The sequence below is a fragment of the Hermetia illucens genome, chromosome 4 (assembly GCF_905115235.1).
Source record: "Hermetia illucens chromosome 4, iHerIll2.2.curated.20191125, whole genome shotgun sequence".
Taxonomy (NCBI): domain Eukaryota; kingdom Metazoa; phylum Arthropoda; class Insecta; order Diptera; family Stratiomyidae; genus Hermetia; species Hermetia illucens.
The window spans coordinates 99,637,551-99,656,569 of record NC_051852.1 but is presented as its reverse complement, the minus strand read 5'-3'; the positions used below and the strand labels follow the sequence as shown (position 1 = coordinate 99,656,569).

At 38.8% G+C, this 19,019-nt stretch overlaps 1 protein-coding gene across 3 annotated transcripts in view; it reads left to right on the top strand.

The window, feature by feature from the left end:
- LOC119654890 (ras-related protein Rab6) overlaps positions 1 to 17,868 on the top strand; it is an 81,572-nt gene extending 63,704 nt beyond the window's left edge. Inside the window, exons 4-6 of one of the 3 annotated variants that reach the window (XM_038060508.1) lie at positions 3,008 to 3,213; positions 3,287 to 3,353; positions 16,280 to 17,868. In XM_038060508.1, the coding sequence (XP_037916436.1) occupies positions 3,008 to 3,213; positions 3,287 to 3,353; positions 16,280 to 16,350 (344 nt within the window). In that variant the 3' untranslated portion in view covers positions 16,351 to 17,868. Of the gene's footprint in view, positions 1 to 3,007; positions 3,214 to 3,286; positions 3,354 to 3,832; positions 4,754 to 16,279 lie in introns of those variants that run through there. The other 2 variants (XM_038060506.1, XM_038060507.1) reach the window with 2 other exon arrangements.
- Positions 17,869 to 19,019: the final 1,151 nt, after the last annotated feature.

Here is a 19,019-nt window from a genome sequence, read left to right as displayed (position 1 = left end):
TAGAAAGGACACCAAAAACCTTGTAAGGGACAATCACTATTAAAGGTTGATTATTGAAACAGTAAGCGGGTTTTAGTGAATAACATTACGATTAGCATTTCAATAGATTAAAAGGAGTTAGGATAGCACCACTGGCATAACGTGTCAAGGTTTGCTTGAAGGCTGCCCTCATAGGAGCAGGAAACAGCTATGAATTCGCTGTAAATAAAAGATTAGGACATGTAATTAAGAAAAGAAGATCATCCATGAAAAATAAAAATGGAAGGAGAGAAGAAAAATGGAGACCAGGTGCAACTACCATATTGAAGAAGATATGATTTACTCTCCCACAAAAGTAAGATCTCAACCAAGAGAGAATCCAGACGGGGGGATTTATTGAGAAACAAGCAGGAATGTCCAGATTGTTCAGTGGTCAGAACGCTAGGCCGTCGCTACGGAAGGTCGCGGTTGAAATTTTAATTCTGGCAGAGAGATTCTTATCGGGACTGAATGGCGGATATCAGCCAACTCAGCTGTGAAATATCGGATTAGAAATTTCAATAAAAAAGAATAATAGAAAGTCCCGCAAAATGTTGACTCTGCGCCCAGTTTTTTCGCATAATTTACATCCTAGGTCCGGATTCTCTCTTTACGGCCGTTTTAAATTGGAATGTGGAACAAGCATCCATGGACATCGTCGAGATTTAAATGCGTCAGTCGTCAGTCTAGGCTTTCAACTACTAATAACCATATTGACGTATTTGATCCTGGGCTTTAATAGTTGCCAGCGGGGCTATGCCCCCGAAGGACTACCAAGAACAGAGCATTGTCGTTAGCTAATTCATTGTTCCTATGATCGCAAACCCAGAGGAGGATAATCTTGAATGTGCCACCCAGACTGTTCAGGGCGTTCCTGCAACTCATAACTTGGGTCAAGTGGCTGCGTCCTAGATCAGACTGTCTTATCATAGTTCTTAGCATGGATATTGTTCAATGCGGAAAATACCTCCATTCCTATACTGGTTAAGGCTTCCTTGATGACTTTGGTATTAACGTTGTTGAATGCTGCCTTTATGTTCAAGGAGGCAGCTAAAATATTATGATTGCTCTGTAGCATCCGCTCAACTGTGCTACTTACCTCGTGGAGAGCGGTTTCTGTAGATATGCCTTTGATGTAGGCGTGCTGTTACTTGAAGAAGGACGTTTTTTTCTAATTGTCCTTAAGTGTACTTTAGAGTATTCAACACGAAAGAGGTAAGACTTTCGGTATGAAACATATCCCAAAGATATACAGCTCCAGTAAATATCGACAAGCCATGGCACAAACCTTTCTTTCTACCTCTATGGAATTACTGACGTTATACCATTTGGATTTGGAGATTTATATACGGAGAAGCTGGTTATAGCTCAGCGACTATTATCAATTTCATAATCTCAAACGGCTAGTCTTGCATATCTTTCAATCCAGATTCTGGCTCCCAATCCTTCTCGGTCCCCGTCGGATCGTCGATTTTCATTTCTTCCAAAAACTCGTTTTCGGCTTTGACTGAATCCAGATCGTCGTCCTGTTTCACGAAGCGGAACAGTTCCAACTTTGCGTTCTTGACACCGAACATTCTATAATTCGCATTTTCCAATGGCTCCAGGCATTCTCTACCTATGCGAAGCAAAAATGGTTGGTTGTTTACCTAGGATTCCCCCTCCTTGATATCCATTCAGTCTTTCATGGGAATCCTGCACTTTTGAAAGTGCAAGGATTGGAGGAGCTTGTCTTTACCCGTGCTGATCTTCGGTAACCAAATGCGAGCGATTGGTCTCCTAGGATTCCCGTCGTATGGAATAACCTTGAGCATTCCGCACTCCCAGGCGTCACTGATCTTAACGGTGCGCGAACCGAAAAAGTTCCTAAAGAGATGGAACCCAGGGACCACCTGAAAGGTATCAAAGCAGTGGATTAATCCCCTTGTTCCCCTTTACCGCCCAAAAGATGCTCGGTGACCATCTCCGAGAGCCTGGTCTCGATACCTGCGGCGCAACTTTGCCACCAGCGGAATAACAATTCGCCAGCACCACACATAAGTGACTCCTAGCCACATTACTGAATGGGTTCGCAGTTGGATTGGCGGTTACTGCCGCTTACCTGTTTGTAGAGATTGCTTGGCGTGCACCCTCTGCTCCGTTTAGTTCCTATTCGACCTCATCTTGAGATCAATTGAATTTTAAGTTAATGGACTTCGCATTCTGCTGGTTTCCTAGGCGTTTGTTGTTACATTCTTTGACAATCGCCTGATCTCCTGATATTCGTTCCCTCAGCTGTTGCTTCGGTTCCTTCCCCCGCCAGATCGCTTCCTCCTAACATATGACCAGCAGGCAAACAGGTGTTTGTCAGTTGGATGAACCCACTCCCAGCCCTAGACACTCTTGGCCTATTCAAAGACGGTGTCCAGTGACCATCGTGAGCCGGCGGTCTGAGGACTTATCGAATTATGCAACTTTAACCTGAAGTAAAATCAGCCCAGGCCGCCTTCTAATGTTCTGAATATCAATCTAATTGCAAAGATCAATATTCTGGACAGTTAGGCGAATGTGATCCGCTTTCAGGCTCCTTCAGCATTCAGAACGGGAGGAGTCAGAGTTAACTACAATATAATCTAATTTCTCTCGCGAAGAAGCGAGTGCTGGAGTAATATAATACGAATAGGAAACTCGATTCTCCAGTCATTGTACTTAGGAGTCCAGCCCCTTACCTATGGAAATATTGTATTATTTCTGCGAAGAAAACCTAGAACGAAAACAGGGAAATGAAGCACAATATTTTTTGTTTTCCTTCTATCTCAAGCAAGAAGCAACTAATGGCAAGTAGGATTTTCCATTTGCACAGTTGTGCATTTCGCTCTTGATCTGCATACCCATATTTGTGTATTCACAACGTCAATCCGTTATTGACATTCACCTTCAAACAATTAGACATTCCTCTATGAATACTCCGTTCATAAATTTAAATTTTGCTAATTAATTCTATTTCCAGATGCAAATTCATTCCATCAAACATCGAAATGGATCGATGATGTTCGAACAGAACGTGGTAGTGATGTTATTATAATGTTAGTTGGTAATAAAACTGATTTATCAGATAAGCGGCAAGTATCAACGGAGGAAGGGGAACGTAAAGCGAAAGAACTTAATGTTATGTTTATAGAAACAAGTGCTAAAGCTGGTTATAATGTTAAACAGGTACAGAAAATAGTTAGATTGTGTAGTATAAGATTTGATGTTAATCTTTTTATTTGTTCTATTTTTAATCTAGTTGTTCCGAAGGGTAGCAGCTGCCCTACCCGGCATGGACTCCACAGAGAATAAACCACCGGAAGACAGTATCCTTTTTTATATAAAATTTCAGGATGAATTTAAATATTTATTTTTTGTATCTAAAATTGAAGAAAATATTTTCTGGTATATTTCACCCTGGAATTCTACGTTTGCTTCTTTTAGATATTTTTGATATTTTTCCTGGTTTTTGCAAAACTTTTAAGGATTGTTTGTAACTAATTACGCCGAGTTTAGGAATTTCAAATAGAATAGGGGGAGAAATCCCTGGGAATATTCTTTTTATTCTGAATAAGATATTTGATTTTTTTGTGCTTTCCATTATCATGTTACAAAATATCCTTGAAAGTTGGCAGGCTTAATTCTTCTATGCACAACATTTTCTCCATAGGAAAAAAGAAAGGCAATCAACAAGAACAGTTCAATAATATAATTTTATTTAATTTAATTTTTTACGTTGATTTTTCCTTAACCTTTTTGCTTTACTTTTTCTCTTTGCGCTATTTCTCTTTCTTCCCCGATCCAGTGCAAGAAGTCGTTCTCAAAGATTCACCAAACGAAACAAAGGACCCAGAAGGAGGTTGTGCCTGCTGAGTGTTGCGCGCTCTATTTTGTTTGTTTAATATATATACATATGTATTTTTTTCCAAAATGCAAAGCAAGAAAAACACACACATCTACACATATATATCTTTTTTTTTGTTTTTACGACACCTATCTATTATATAATATATATTGAAACATATATTTAAATATATTTATACCGAAAGCAATGGAAACTAGCAAAAAATAATGATGGAAGAAAAGAAAATAGAAAAAGGAAAGAAATAGTAAGCAGCAAGTGAAAAGATAAAATATAAATTAAACAGCAAGATGTGCGATTCATTCGATAATTTCTTGGTTAAGCTTAAGATTTTCACCTTTTTCGTTTATTTTAGTTTAATATTTATAGTTTTATGGTAAAAACAATAACTTTTGATGAACGATAAATAATATATGGAACGAAAGTAATATTTTTATAAAATTTAAATTAAAGAGAAAAAATAATCTTATTAAAAATATTAAAATCTTTACAAGCATAATGCATTTAATATTAAAAACTATGCCTAAAAATGAATTCAATTTTAAAATACGAATTTATTATGTCAATGGTTTCTTCGTCACTTCTCTACTTAGAACACATAGTTTTTTAAAGAGAAAGATATAGTTTAAACTTAGTCGATTTTTCATGTACAAAATCGCGTTTTGATTTAACTTAAATCTGATGATAAATGATATTAAAGACTTCTTCTAAGGAAGGCATGTATTTATATGCTTCTTTCAATTTTTTGCGTCTCTGTTATGTTGAAATTTCATTTACCTCATACTGCGCAGACATGTAACTGACGTTTTGTTTCCATCTCCCAGGATTGCATGTTGTAAATTATAGATTTTCTGTTAGAAAATATTCTTATTGTGTTTTGTTCATTTTTAGTAAAGGGATATTGGCTCTGCTCTGAAAGAACGGGGAAAAAACTTGTTGAAGGGCAACGATACGATACAGATATAGTTTTTCTGCTATAGTTTGTTAGCCAGGTTTACCTGAATCCAGTGGATTTCTTACTACCTTCTCTACTTTTTTGACCCATGTTTTTTTTTGCATTGATATATTATTAGACACCCATGTTCAAACAAGTCGGTGATCTAATAGTCAAAGGTAACAGCATCTCAATCAACTTCTGGTGGGTAGTGAGTGATACATCCAAAAGGCATGCATCTATTTTTTCACCTAATACAGCCTCTTAACATTGCAGATGCAAGGCATCGATTGGTGCTTCTCAAAGCTAATTTTACAAGTTTGCAAAGGTGATATAGATTCAAAACCTCCCACCCAATAATTACAACCTGCGCCAACTTTTAATATTGCCTGAATCATTTCTGTTTGGTGCCTAGATCGTAACACATACCAATACATACTCTCACCCACTTAACCACTTCTCATCCGCAGCAATGCAGACAGTTGTTGGGCGGTTTCGTCTTCATGAAAAAATTGATCGTTCGTCAACATGCTAAAATTGAATATTTTCATCATATATCTTGCAATTTGTTATTTTTTTGGGCAAAGAGGTGAAATGCACAAAGTGCCGGACTCTTGAATCAGACAAACTACCGACTAGAACACGTGCCTCGGGCATCTAGGACTCTGACCCGGAACCGTTTGAGACATTACGTAAGGCTAAGCTTATTCGGTATAGGAGCAAAACCCCGTGGATTCAACGAGCTTCAGCTACCTTGGCATTTCTCCTATCCATCTCCCCCTTTTTTGCTTTAAGAATGCCTTGAGTGCTACTCGGCTTCACGAGTCCTCGTTCTGCAATATGGCCTCAATTATGATGTCCAGGGACGCAAGATGCTCTTCCATCGACCGTCATATCCTTGCGATAAATGTTGTCGGGCGACTGTGATATCCCGATTGTGTGCAGGTAAGATTGAAAATACCCATGTCCCCTGAGTAGCTGGGTTAAGTAATAGTCAACCTCATCGTGCTGTCGATTGAACCACGGCCGCACGTCATTTATGAGATGTGTGGTCCATTTATCTTTCCAAGATCACTGTAATGGACAGAGAGTACGGGCTCTCTTTTCACAAGTGACAGCTTCCTTCTTTCCCTTGCCTTTTCTGGGGCATATAAGCTTCCGCTCGGCAACATGGAGAGCGATCGAAATAGCTCCCGCTATCACCATTACCGTTGGCACCGAGAAGGTACGATAGGTGGACACAACTCGCAGAGCCCCTAGTCTTTGTACTCACGCTAGGCGATTGCGGTACATTTCCTTGTTGAGGAAGTCTGATCGCGCTCATCAGTAAGCGACCCCTGGATAAAGGACCTCCGTCATTGAACATCTACCGGCACATCGCAAATACTTTAGCCATAGCCTTGTCTGCGGTGTTGCGAATCTGCTCAAAGAAGCTAATCTTCGTGTCTATTATGATACCGAGGTATTTCGCCGCCGACTTCAACAACGCCAGCTTTTCAGCAACCTGAATAGGGAGGATTGTGCGTATCCTCTCCTGGGTAGCACGACGACTTGTTTTCTCTAGAACTAGGGAGAATCCATGTTCAGCCGCCGCTTACTCGCCGCATCAGCATTGCCAGGTTGTGCTAATCTTGCTAGCCGTGCGTGTGGTAATTAGTGCCGCAACATCATCCGCGTATCCGACTAGATGCGATTCATAAGGCATCTCGAACCGTAGAAAATTATCGCATAATGCGTTCTAAAAGTCCGGATCAAGGATAGATCCCTAAGTTGCTTCCGATGTTACCTTCATTCGATGCGGTCCTTCCCGAATCTCGTAGAGGAGGGCACGGTCCTTTAAATAGCCTCTCAACATTCGCAAAAGGTAGTCTGAAGTAAGAAGAACAAACGATTTTGTTTATGGCATAACCTCGCAGAATTCAAGGCGTTTCTTACATATAGGGTCACAAGGAGCACCACTCCCGGACAGTGGCGCCACAGCCAATTTTACCACTTGGAGCACCCCCACAATGGCATCAATTGTGGATCGCCCCACTCTAAAACCATATTGTGCTGGTTAGTAGTCTCTTGCAGCAAGTCTTGCGTTTGCTGCTTGATGAGCTTCTCAAGAAGCCTCTTCGCGATGTCCAACATACTGAGCGGACGATACGTTGACGACGAATCGGGCTCGTCTTTACCCTTGCGTATCAGAACAAGTCTCGTAACCTTCCAGCGTGAGGGATAAATACCCGCTGCCAAACATGCGTTGAATGTATTTATATACTAGTTTCAACACTTCGCTGGGAATATCATCCGGACCTGGTGCTTTTTTATACTTTATGGAGAAGGCCGCCTCCCCTAGTTCCTTCGCAGTGAAGAGTAAGCATCCCGCAGTACTCACTCCTTTATCGACGGCGTCAGTTCAGATGGAGTGGAAAGCAAAAAGGACCTGCACGATTTCTGCCATCTTCGCTACTTCCATAGAACAGGGAGATTGGCACCGAGTTTTTTCGTAACTAGCTTATACAAGAGGCCCCATGGCTATCTGTTTAAGTCGTTGATTAATTCATGCCAGCACCGTACTTTCTCCCGAAGTTCCTTTTTTTTCACTCTTATAATCTGCGGATCTAAGCGTCACCTCATTTTGGCCTTTTGCACGCTGAGTAATCAATCTGCCGAAGTCTGAGGCCGCTCCTTTGTAAGCTTGCAATTTCAGCTTCCTTGTCATAACCTACCGCTGTGATTTACAAACTATTCAGACTCACATTTTAATCGAATTGAAAAGAAAGGCTGTTTACAAATACCCTCCGTGGTTAGGCTCATTCCAAACCTCTAGGAAAAATGTCTGTTGCAACATATCATATTTGGGGAAGTGATCAAAGGGCTAGTTATTTTATTTTTGAAACTCGACTCTTAAAGAACTCATCAGACGCTACCTCACTTCTGCTCTGGGAGTATTGTGTTCGAAGTGGATACAAGGTAGTATTTGCTCCCTTGTATAAATCCATAAACACGATATGGGTATGAGTTATATGCAGGTCAAAACCGTCTAATAAAATTCAGGCCTAAGCCGGATGAAGCTGAACTGAATTTTGTTTAGGAAATTAAATGAGTCCTAAGTTCGCCATCCACTAATGGAGGACCGGATCAGTTGGGAAGCAATTTACTTTCACTCTTGTCGTTCACTGGCCCCTCGGGCATGCACCCAAGTTGCAAAATTATGTGACTTGCGGTGACTGAATCAAATCGGTCCGCCATCATATGGACGCCAGATTCTGGACTACTTCAGTTTCGTAAACAAAACTATGAAAGAATAAAATTTTGTCCATTTCATTCCATTCCTGTATAAAATAGCTAAGTTGCATTATTTAGATAGATGAGAGAGATGCATGATATGATCGACTTTGGATGGTGATATTCTATCGAAAAAGGCTTCAAATTATGCTATAACGTTGGCCATTTAAGACAGAAGCGTTTATTTCTGGAAAAGGCAAAAAAAAACGTTAATAAAATCATTGATTTGTAATTGTATATCAATCGTCCACAGAACAGTGGTCCTAACAAATTGGTTGTTTGTAGAGCTGTGTGAAATGTAGGGTCGTCTTGTTGAAACCAGTATACCATTTTCACGAACGATGGGCACGGTAGTTGCATCATAAAAAAATACGACCGATGGTCATATCCGTGCAAACGCCGAACCTAAACTGTAACTGTTTGCCGTAAAGATACAGTACGGCATAACGTTTAGAAAATTTATTAAACATATGTACACATATGAAAGGTGTTAAGAAGCAATACAAATAATATTAGTATGAGTACAAATCTTTACTAGCATCGGTAATCTCATGGCATCTCCAAGGGATTCCTTCGTTAAATTTGATGGGAAGTAAGATCTAACTCTATTCTCCACCATCCCCTTTCGGAGCTAATGCTTCGAAAATTACTAATTGAGATCTTTCACTTTATACTTCACATGGATGTACAGTGGTGGACATAAAAATGTTAACACTTGAAAAAAATTATTGTTGAAGACAGATAAAAGGATTCTTAGTAGAGCACAAATTATTTATAATGCATTAATTTATTGAAAAAATGGGGTTTTTTCATTTCTTCATCAAGACGTTCGTATGCTTAATTTTGTTCTGCCTTTTTCCAGATGTATTCTCCTAATGTCTTGCGCAGTGTGGGACCGATCACGCAAATTAGCTGCAGCTTTTCACACTCTCTCAGCAGGACCCTTTTCAAAATTTACGCTTGCTCTTTCAGCAATCCCACCAAATTGTCTATCAATAGCTGAAATGATGAATTACATGTGAAAGAGAACCAAACAGTAAACAGATTTTAGTAAGGTAAACGGGAAAAGACCCAAGACCTTAAAAGAGTTGATAAGAAATTGAGAAGACCGGAGAATCGGACTTAAGTGAACGCTGCTAATAGATAAAATATATGTAAGGGATAAAATTTGACCAATCGTAACTTGTAATTCGCACAAAATGAGCTTAGATCATGCAAGAAAATTTTAAATTATCGCACAACTCAGCGAAAGGTCGAAAGGATGAAGGTTTCAATATTTATTTTAAATAAACTTACGCAATTTTATGATAGTTTTTGTCTACATCGAGGTTTGAAAATTGTACAGCTGGATTATTTTCGAAGAACGAATTGGCTTGATTTGTATTTTACAAAGTATGCCCTTAATATCCCAAGGATCATTCTTGATTTGTGCTGGTCGTTCATAAATGCAAGGCTTGTTTTTCTACATTTAAAGCCGTGATAGGATTCGTGAAACCAAAGAGTTTACGCTGCAAGTTGGATTACGTTTGACGTCCAATAAATGTGTGATTGTGGTATCGATTGTTCGATAATTATAAAGTTAAATTGAAAATTTGTTGCCCATTGTGTCAGCAGTCGTTGATAACACTACTGAATGATTGCAACATGAGACAGTCTATGATGAAGCGGTTGATTATCTTTTGCAAGGCTATAACTACATGTCAAGCCTAAGCACCTACGCTTCCGTGACACGATTGTCGTTCCTTGTCTATATTTCCCAGGTATCACCAGGTTTCTCCAAAAACTTACAGAGTTCACTGTTCTAATCATCATGTCCAACAAAAAACATGAAATGATTCATACGAAACCTAACTTTGTCGATATTTACCTTCAATTCTAGCTCCATTCAGAAAGTTCAAACAGATGTCGTCTGTAAAATTCGGATATTGAAGAAACTAATCGTTGATTGTCCCTAAGTTCTTCAAATGATACGAATGAAACCATACGAATTGCTGGAAGAAATAAAGAATAAAACCTTCGTAAATCCAATTTTCATCTTAAAATATCACATAGCAGACCCTTTCAGTGCTGAAAAAATCCCGAGTAGTCTGCATTATCGTTTCCAAAAATATTCTGAAAGCTAAGCAATTCGACCACACATCTAAGTTTCACGTATTGTTTCACTATATTCCATAAGGTACACATGGCCAGTATTAAGCTATCTAGATATTTTTTCTACATTGTAGCATTTTGCTGGCTCTAATTTTCACTACTGCGGGATACTCATGAAAATTTCTAGAATCGACACTGGAGAAGGGAGCAAGATGCTTCTGAGATAGCGACATATGTCGTATAAAAAATCAGACGGTGCACAACACAATAAACTTTTCGCTAGAAATACCGCAAACACACATTGATTATCTTAGAATGGTCTTAGACTTTGCCTCGTTTGGCAGCGGGATCAGTTCATCTAGATAGTGTTTACCATTTCTCTCGCTCATAAGTTTTGATTGGGTAGAACCAAGAGGTGTTCGAATTACCATCTATCGTATCAAGGCATCATTGTTTCGGCCGGCGTGTGGGTCATTTCCCATTAATTTGGATGGAGTTCTTATCATCAAAGACGCCTTTCGTACAACTTCTCCATGATAGATGCAACGTTATATTGAACACGAATGTCCTTATTTCGTTCATGATCATAGTGTGTTATGGTATTCAGTATTTTTGATAGCCGAACAGCACTCAGAACCGTAGAAGATGACGCCGATTGATTTTGGATTTGAGGCGTTTCCAAAATTCTGATTTAGTAGTGAACCATGCTGTCTGTGATGACCATTTCCCTTTTGGATAAGTTGTTAAAAATTAGCTTTGTCGTGAGATCTGCAAAAAACAGTGCGTAGAGTGCTAAACGTTAGATGTCCCGTATGACAAGAACGAAAAGGAGTGGTGATAGGGCGCCTTTATGCGAAACACCGACACAGATACATAAAGCTTTTAATATAATTGCCACAGTTGAAACTTTCATACAGTGATTTGAACATTGTAGAGCAGTGGGACCCAGCGCAACAATTCCCTTAGAACTAAATGTTTTTGCAATGCGTACCAAATGAGGCTATGTAGAATATTTTGGGAAGACTTCTTCAGATCCATCTGTCCTTCGCAACTCGTCGGGTGGTAAGCAATGTACCGTTCGTGTATTCACAAAACAGAAATCTTTAATAACCTGGATGCGCTAGTGTCTTTTTTTTGGTAAATCGATGAGATCACTATCCCCCTCTATTGTGAAGTATATAGACAACAATCAGTAAAATTTATAAAGGCAATCTTAAGACTTCATAAAACAGACTATTACTAAACCCGAAAAGGAAATCATTTTTCTGCCGAAATACTGGCAAATATAAAGTAACACCTTTCCTCTTTACCTTATACCTTCCGCTTTCTTTTTTTTTTTATAGAATTTTCAACTAGGCAAATAGTTGATAGTTCAAAGTTTTCGATGCGAAGCCAGACGTTTTACATTAATTCTACCCCGGCTCTTCCAGAATCAACCTCGAAATACATGTGATTAATACAGCGTCTTTAATTATGATACATGAAAGTTAATCCGTTTGCTTTTATTTTCATACAACTCTCCTAACAAACTTTGGATTTTCTGTAACTTTATCATCACCTGAATGATCTTTCGTCATTCCTCTCATCTTTCCCGTTGATAGAACACCGCGAAAAAATTAGGTGTGAGTGGTGTAACAAGCTATTGTATCTCCTCGACTATGCGATTATAAACATGTTCTGATGGAAACAGTACTGGTAAAGTGATATCGTCTTCGTCTTAATACTGAGGTTTATCTCACTTCAGCAGATTGAGCCATCATTTGTGCAAAACACGTTGGGGGCACTCTTTCCAGGAAAACTCTAATAGCATTATTGTCTTTAAGAGATGCTTTTACAATAATTCGTAAATCGAAGAATTTTTTTGAGCTACATTAGCCACCAATATCTGGTTGCGATGAGGAGGTGTTGTCACTTTAATTGGTTTCTTTCCCATTGGTTGAGTAGTTGCCGTAACATTTAGTGGAAATAACACAAACAATATTTCCATCCTGAAAGCGAAGCTCTTTGATGGACAAGTGTGCTGACCAAATATCCAATAAAAGAATTGCCTTTCGAGGCAAATGACGCTCTTGTGCACATATAGAAACATAACGCAACTTAAGGACATTTTATGCTACTTGTTTCTAGACGGTCTACGAAATCAATTGTAAGAAAAATCATGAACTCTTAGCCGCGTTTGAAATAATTCTCCTTCGAAGAATGTTCGTCTTCGTCAAGGGCAATGAATGATTCTGTAGAATATGAAAAAGTCTCCGGTTGATATCACGATTGTATGGTTGTCGACAAAATCCGGTTCAATAGACTACGGTGAACTCGGAAAATCTATAGGGTTGCCCCAAGACTCTGTAAACAGGATAAGCAAATCCAACGGCAAAGGGGCATGAAAGGGCATTGCATATCTTTGATACATATGGTTAATGTATTGGTGTGTCGATGGCACTTAGATGGTTTTCATGTGAGTGTTTCCTCATCTCAATTATTAACCAGAGCTGTGCAATGCCACATGTCCAGAACCACGTGGGTGTACACCAATTCACTGTATCACATACACTAGCACCAGACTCTGTGCGAGGAGTTTTTCTCCCGCAATTAACGTCACCGTCGAAGATGTGCAATAATTTTTCTCCCCATAAAATTTTGAAGAATGCGCTGAGAATTGAATCTCCTGTATATAGTCTTCTTGGGTTACCCTTATCTATGATAAAAAAAAAGAAAAAACGCTGAAAAGAAGACGCAGCAGACCATGTCTCTGATGAAACAGTAGTACAGACTAGGATGCCAGGCAGCTGCTAGATACAGTAGTGGTCACGCTTGCTTTCGTTGCTCCATAAAACGCAACCCCAATCAGCGACTGTTCAATCTTTATGAATTTCCCCAATTTTTTTTATCTATTCTTCATATTTTTCTTTGAAATCCAAAGTTTTTTGATGGCTGTAATAATTAGGCAATATTAGTAAAAAAAACGCAAAAGACGCTGAGCAGCTGATGCCAATGTTTGAACATTTTAAAATTCAGCAGCTTCTTTCGACCATGTGTACTATTTTTGTCCAGATTGTCTTTCGCAGCGTTAACCAACGATCTGCGCATTGATTTCGTTAAGTTAGTTAGGCATCCACTGATACTCTACACAGAGAAGTGTCCAAAGTTTTGATCACTACTGTATATCGGTGGAAGTGGATCTCAGCGCGAAACTGGGTTATTTGGAATTCCTGACTAAGGGTGGTTTACACCGGTTCTTGTGCCGTTAGTGAGAATGATTCGGTAGTAGATGCAATGAAAACACTTATCGAGCATATCTTGTAAATGTTTGTAGCAATTTGTCTCTATCATATCTGAAATGTGAAAGTCTCTAAAATCATGTTTACTATACTTTTTTTGCATCTTATAGGTAACTATTTCTGCTAATGATGTCTTCTTTAATATCAAACAATTCAGTAACATTTTACGACTCCAAACATGTCAGTAATCTCTGCACCGATTCAAGAAAACGAGTGTTCTGAAAACGATCAGATCCCCGAAACGATATCTGTTTATAAGAGGAAAACAACTTACAAAAAAAAAGAATAGAGAAATCTGAGTGACTGGAAGCACTATTGGTCGCCGCAAGCAAACGAAAAGAGGAATTTATTATTGCGCTGGTCAAGAAAGCACGAAAGAACTGGCTTGTGATGGTGACTCTTTTGTTTGTCGTGTGAGGGGCGTTAACGGCCGACTGCACAGTTCTTAACTGTATGATATCCGGTAAAGTTCTGTATTTTCCTGAATGAAGAAAATTCATCTCAGTTATCAATGCACTAAACGATATAAAACTGCTGGGCTTGACAGTCTCCTCACAGAATTACTCATTGCTGCTCCTATAGTTTTTGCAGATCCTCAACTTTCTCTAGAAATCGTGGGAAACCAATACAATTCCCAGAGAGTGTGTATAATCGGAGGTCTTCATCGATTTCAAAAAGGCTTTCGACAGCGTGAACATAAAGTATATCTAGAGGAGCATTCCGAAGAAACTAAAAACTATTATTAACTAAGGTTAATAGCTTATTTGCACTGGCCGTACTTATGAAATTTTTTGAAACAAAAGGGAGGACTTTAGTTTTGCAATTGAAACCTATGAGTGATACCATGGCCTTTTGGTTGTGAATAAAATCCCACTTAATAGGTTACGGTGGGTCACTCACTGAATCTGTATGGGAGAGGATGATCCAGCCCAGAAAGTCTATAAGGGCTACATCTATTGCGATGGCGTAGATCAGAACGTCAGGCAGCTTTTAGCGATATCGAATTGGTAGTTCTCGGTGCAAAACCGGGATATCTAGAGTACTATCCTTAAAAAATACACAACAGACAATGCCTTTTTTGACACGACTTTCACAAATTCGCGGTCACTAACTTAAATATCATTATTTGTTTACGCGAAAATTGAAAAATAGGCTTCAAATATTATACAACTATCTCCGAAGATCTCCAATAAAGAAACTTCAATCGTCTCTTCAAAAAAAAAATTCAAGAAAGTGCTTTCTTTAGGTTTGCGGGACTATAGCCCCTCGTTAAGGGCAACGAATAATTTTGCGTATTTACCCAAATACGTATTTCGGTAGCTCCACACTACCTTCACATCGAAAGTGACCCCACTGTTACTCAAAAGCTTCAAGCCTTCGTCAACACTTGCCTGCGATGTTTCACCAGGATACTCTGATCTTACAGGCCACTTATCCATGGGCGATGTGATCGGAAGGCGGTAATGGCAGCGGTTAAATCACACATAAAGAATGACGGCAACTCCATTGCTGGCTGTGCCTTGCAGTCGACCCCACTATCCCAAGGTGGCAGACGAGTTGGTCGCCACGCAACCGTCTCGGGGAGCCTTAGGGAAATTAAAGGGCATTTCAGCGAATCGAATATATAAGCAGCTTCGAAGCATAATTTGTTTTTCTTCCGCATTTTGCCCCTTTACAGTCTCGTACAGCCACGCCTCCCTATATACAGCTCAAAATATATACTATATTTCTCCGTTTAGTTCTGCTTACAATTTGATTTAAAATATTAGTGCTCTTTTATCGTCCATGGAAGCAATCTATTGAACGATTAATGTGCAGTATATTTAAATAGAACCAAATTTTGGTAGGGGTAACCTTTTTCATGAGTGAATGCAGTATTTCGACATAATCTCATGCCGGTTAAAAAAGAAAACGTCTCTTCATATTTAATATGCGGTTTAGCTCAATTTAGCTCGCACAATGCATATCTAAATCCGTGTCCTTGGGCAGTAGCTTTATTTCTTGATTTTTTCAAACCCAGTATTTGACCATAATAGTGGTAATTGCTCCCATTATTCATAAGAACGCGCGGTTTTTTTGTTATCTTGATTGATCCAGGTCTGCCTTGTTTGTGAGTGAAGTCGCCTTCTTATTTTACCAAATGTTTTGAAATAAGGAATGAAATGTACTTTCCGCTTCCAAATTTTGTGTATTAATTTCTGGCCAGTTGCGTGTGAGGATGGTATGAAGAGAAACTATAGGATCACGAGGAAAAATAAGTGTGGCAAAGTTTTCAGTATCAAATAAGAATACTATCAGTATTAGTTTTTTCAATTAATTGCTGGTGAGCAGCATTTTTGAATTTATACTTTGATAACGTTTCATTATCCTGGAACGCATATTATACTTTAACCGCCCAGATAATCCCTAAGTGCATGCCAGTAGAGAGCTTCCGTTGCCGTCCTTTTATATTATTTTTTTACATATATGCTTAAACGTGCTACAATGTAACATATACATAAATGTAAGTATTACATATACAAAATAAGTTAAGAAACATTTTTCAGTTTGTCTTATTATGTTTAGCGTAATATCCACTTCGATTCCAACCATTTTTGGTACTAAAAGGTGTTAAGGATATCAGACGAACTTATTTTCATATTTTAATCGAAAACAAGCCACAATTCAAACAAATAAATACAAAAATTACAGAATATTGTTCAACACAGCATCAATTTAATAAAATAAAATTGTAATGACGAAAAGTATATGCCTGCACTTTCCTTTTTTGTGAACCTAAGAATTGAACCTTAACCACTATCAAAAAATCATCAGCTGTCGACCTACAAACTCAACCATCGTGCTCAGGACAACAACAGGACTCGGAAGGAGGATGCATGTGCTAAGATGGCCTTCAAATATCCATATAAACATTCTTTCTCGCTGTTATCTAAGGCTCTTAAAAACAAATCATTTTCTAGAAGCTTCATTCGTTGTCCTCATTTCTTCCCAGGTGTCTGATTATGAAAATTGTATTTGTGTATGCATATTTGTTTAAGTATTTTAGACTATATTAAGATTTATATAAAAAAGAACATTCTAAACAATGAGTTATGTAACTAGCGTCGAGCGTGGGCTTCTACAGTTCGGGTCCCGAGGAGCGTAGGTCAGTAACAATACGATGTAGTCAGAGAAGCGTAGATATTTCAAACAACATCCAAACTGTGGAAGCCCACCCTCAAACCTTAACTTGCGTCTACTGACTCCTTTGATTTTTACAAGCGTTTTCCAATCCAGTATGAACTTATTGCATTTACAAAAATACGCAAAACCATTTCCAGTTTAGAAGTGTGAATTTCAATAAAACAAAAACAGCAACAAAAGCGAACAATCTTGTAAATGTGTTTTTAGTATGTATATTTCACGCTGTGCTAGCCCGACTAAAGCAAACACACAATTGAGGGAAGAGAATAAATTTAGAAGAATTAAATAACAACAATTAATCATAGTAGCATTCATCATGATAAATCTTAGCTCGTTTTTAGTTATCACACGATATCACACAATGCACGCAACGTATAGAGTTAATTACCATTAAAATCACATCAGTTTTGTTGAATTTATACCGAATATACATGCATGTATATGTTTATCAATTAAATATGAACGTATTTAGCTTTTTTGCTAACGATGCAACAGAAAATAATCGAAACAATTTAAATCGAAATATAACAAAGAAAAAAATTTAAAAAGTTGGTCGAATGCGCTGTAGCCTGTGGATGAAAGGTTCAGAGAAGATGAGAAGAGAAATTTTCATAAAACAATACAGGAATAATAATTAAATTGAATATTTGAAGTTTATGAGAAAATCTTTTAACTAGAAAAATAATTATATGAAAATTATTCTCAATGAAATATTTATATTGAGGGGTCGAGATAACTTTCCTAATTTTCTTTCGTTTCTTCCTTTACGTTTGCAACTAAGGTCAGCTCTCTCTCAACTACCGGACAGTAACAACACCCTTACCCGTTTTATGTCGAAACGTATTACAGTTTAAGTCATCGCAAAGTGCTATATTGCATGATATGTTTAGCACAAGCTCATTCTCCACCTCTGACCTTCACTTATTGCCGCTGGAGTTAAATGCCTTGTATCAGGGAATTCAACCCATCTCAATCAATTCTCCAAATGTCCGGCACTACAATTCCATCAAATATGTAGGCTTTCATCGCGCATAAATCACAGTCGGTAAATCGGTAAAATGGCCAAATTTTAGACAGTCCTTTTTGCTAGTTGCCTTTCTGAATAATAATAGTCATTGGGGCAACAAACAATCCATATTGGATCAGGGCCTTGAAGTGTGTTAGAGCAGGAGAGCATGTAGGAAGCAATGTGGTCAGCATTGCGCTTGCCCGAGATTATTACCATGCTTTGACTCAGGCATTCATTCACAGCTGAGTCGACTGATATGCGACATCCAGACCTGATAACAAATCCCTCTGCCACCAGAGGGATTTTAACCGCGATCTTCCGCTACGACAGCCCAGCACTCTAACCACTTGATCCATACGGACCCGCCTTTTTGGTGGTATTTATATGCGGTCTTAAGCTAAGTATAGACCCTCTCATCTATAGCAATGGCCGGAATGTCATATTTAGTCCTTCGGGGATCGCGCCTGTCATCAAATTGTCGACCTTAGCCGGAAGTAATTCGTAAAGGGACTCCGAATTAATTTAATAGCATCTGACCGATAAGTAAATCAGCCAATTCCTCTGAAACAATGCCTGCAAAAAGAAAACTTGGCAGACACTGCCTCAGATGGAGCGATGGCGTAGGCCAGGGTGCCAGTCAGCTTTTAGGGATATCGAATTGGTGAACCTCGACACAAAAGCGGGATGTCTGGAGTTCCTTACTAAGGCAGGCCTAGACCAGATACCGGTTGTTGCGCCGTTGATGATGATGCTGAATATCTGCAACCGTGAAAATACAGTATTATTATGATGTCCATATATGTTCAAACCTAGTTGAGAATCGAGTGAATGTGCCAAGAGAAGAAGGACACGACCAAGATTTTTTTATCTTTTAATATTCCTCAAGTGGTTAGAGCGTTCGCTGCCGTAGCGGAAGGTCGCGGTTCAAATCTCACTGGTGGAAGAGCGATTTGTTATCATGACTGGATGTCGGATATGAGTCGACATAGCTATGAATAAGTGCCTATCAGGGGAAACGGTCTCGGACGAGTGCAATGTAGTGTACAGTTACGGGTTTGGATGAAGTGCTCTAGCACACTTCAAGGCCCTGATCCAATATAGATTGTTGCGCCAACGATTATTATAATGTTGTATGTATAGCCCCATTCGATACGTGCGAGAATCCTTATTTGCTAATTATGATGCGGTATTAATTCCAAGGTGGGCATGTCTGACTATTTAACCATGTAATAAAAATGTTTGATTGCATATTAATTATGCTGCGTTCCAAGGTCATCGGCAGTAATTTTAGAATGTTCAGTCTTTATACGTGTTTTGGCCTTGCGTCTGGTATTATGTTTTCTCCCAGCAAGACGCCCACAT